The sequence below is a fragment of the Octodon degus genome, unplaced genomic scaffold (genome assembly GCF_000260255.1).
Source record: "Octodon degus isolate 3935 unplaced genomic scaffold, OctDeg1.0 scaffold00200, whole genome shotgun sequence".
Classification (NCBI taxonomy): Eukaryota; Metazoa; Chordata; class Mammalia; order Rodentia; family Octodontidae; genus Octodon; species Octodon degus.
Genome location: NW_004524776.1, coordinates 3,772,483 through 3,774,883, shown reverse-complemented (window position 1 = coordinate 3,774,883; position 2,401 = coordinate 3,772,483). Strand labels below are relative to the sequence as shown.

Below are 2,401 nucleotides of genomic sequence, written 5' to 3'. Positions count from 1 at the left end.
CAGCACCACATGCCAGCCAGACCCGCCCCCTGGTGGGCTGAGCTGGCCACACACACACACAATAAATAAATGTAATAAATAAAAATAAATAAATATTTAAAAAAAAAGAAAATAGAAAATAGACTGGGGAAGACAGCTCAGTGGTCTAAGTGCCTGCCTCAAAAGCACAAGGAACTAGATTCAATCCCCAGTACCACAAGCCAGGCTGACCCAGAACACTGGGTGCACAGTGCCAGCCACCAAGACCAGGCATGGTGACACACACCTGTAATCCCAGCACTGGGGAGGCTGAGACAAGAGGATTACCACAAGTCTGAGCTGCAGAGTGAGACCCTGTACCAAACAAATAAATAATTAAAAAGAAAACAGAGAATGTCAAATCAGGTGTGGTAGCACTCCTGGTGATCCCAGGTACTTGGGAGGCTAAGGCAATGGGACTGCAAGTTTGAAATCAGCCTAGAAACTTAGACTCTTTCCCAAAATAAAATTTAAAAAGGACTAGGGAATTAGCCCAGTTCTAGAATGTTTGCCCACCATGTCAAGACCCCAGGTTACACCCAAAATACCAAATTTTAAAAAAAACATTGGTGGGGGGAAATGTCAAAATATAGTAAGAAAAAAATTAAGAAAGTACAGGGGCTGGGGAGATAGCTCAGTGGCTTAAGTGCCTGCTAGGCAAGCACAAGGTCCTGAGTTCAATCACTGGTACAAAAAAAAAACACCCCAAAAAACAAAAACCAAAAAATAAAGCAAGCAAGTGACTGGGTATATAGCTCAGTGGAACAACATGAACTTCGCAAGTACAATTCCCTGAGTTTGGTCCCAGCATTATATACAAAAACAAGAAATAAGATATATCTAAGTACTTAAGGAAATCTTGAACAAGAAAGATTATGAAGATAGTCTTGCCAATCTCTTCTAGTTTATAAGGCGCAAAACTGAAAAAGCAATAGTAAAATAAAATTTATTTTGCATTGTACTCTGATTTTACTACATAATCTTTGGAACTTGGGACCTAAACAGGAAACAAATATTAACTTCCTAAAGTTTTAACATTAAATATTTAAAACACACACTATAACTCATAGTGGAATACAAGAGTTAAAAAGTTATGTTTTCACTGAGTCAGGAATCATAACGCGTTACAAGGTGTAATACAACTGGGATACACAGGAAGACCTGGCAGAGACCCCAGGGAAAGACTCCTGGGCGTCCCACAGCAAATCGACTTCTCCGCTATCCACAGAAGGTGTGTGCTATGTCCTTACCGTTTGGGGGCTAAGTGGCAACGTCTGTTCAGGACGAGAAAAGCAGTTAGAGAATTTCCAAAGCCATGGCTTAGCATCATTATCTTGTTGAAGCCATCCAAGTGTTCTACTGCAGGGGTTCTCAATTCCGTTTCCTTCCATCATACAACCATACAAAGTGGTTCAACATTCTTTCATCTTCCTTTTCTTTCATTCTTCCACCCTGTTAAAGAGTGAGATTTTCATATTATTTCTTTGCAGAATATTGCAAAATTTCATAATATATTAAAATTTGAAACTGCAATTGTATGTATAGAACAATGGCTTCCCACAATCCAAATCTTAAAGAATGGATATCAGAGTATATTACAAGTTACTAAAATTTGATAAACTTGGTTGATTCTGTTTATGTTTAAAATCTAACATTACTCTGATTTAAAAAAAAAAAAAAAAAAAAACTATAATCTGACATTCCCTGTATTCCATAGCTCTCCAAAAAAAAAGAATTCTGGATGAATTTTACTTATTTTTATATACAGCCATGTCTGTAAGAAACAACCAATTTTGGACAACTGCATATCCTCCCTGAGTGATGTTTTCTTTTCATTTGGCTAGAGACAACTTGGTCTGACCTGAAGCAGGCTTTTTCTATTGTTTGTCCCTCAATTCTTCTCCACTATCTCTCTATAAAGATTCTGATTAGGAGTCAAATAGTTAACAGAAAAGGACATCTAATCTTAGTAAAACAAGGGCCATGATATCAGCCTCTCCCACTGTGTCTGATACAAATAAGGAAAGTCCAAAGTAACCAACCTCTGTGGACTCTGAATTCTACCCTGCCAGAGAACAAACTAAACTAATATCTTAGTGTATAATAGAAGTAAAATCTGATGTACCATGAAAAATCCAGTAATGAGAAAAATTACAAATTACAAATGTGCTGTACCCATTCCAATGTCTTACAAGTTTCACAGAGAACAATAAAAGCAGATCAAATCAACTCACATCCATTGGGATGAAAACAGTTTAAATTAAAACAACAGGGGGGGCCTGGCCTTAGCTCAGTTCTTTAAGTGGCTGCTTCCACAAAGCTGTCAGCCTCAGGTTGCTGTAGTTCGATCCCCACAACACTCCAGCCAGCCAAACCACCCTTG

At 38.2% G+C, this 2,401-nt stretch overlaps 1 protein-coding gene across 3 annotated transcripts in view; it reads right to left on the bottom strand.

Moving 5' to 3' along the window:
- Positions 1-2,401, bottom strand: part of Marf1 (meiosis regulator and mRNA stability factor 1) — a 53,053-nt gene that overhangs the window by 48,443 nt on the left and 2,209 nt on the right. For all 3 annotated transcript variants that reach the window (XM_023704665.1, XM_023704667.1, XM_023704666.1), the window contains exon 2: positions 1,269-1,470. In XM_023704665.1, coding sequence (XP_023560433.1) covers positions 1,269-1,412 — 144 coding nt within the window. In that variant the 5' untranslated portion in view covers positions 1,413-1,470. The remainder of the gene's footprint in view (positions 1-1,268; positions 1,471-2,401) is intronic.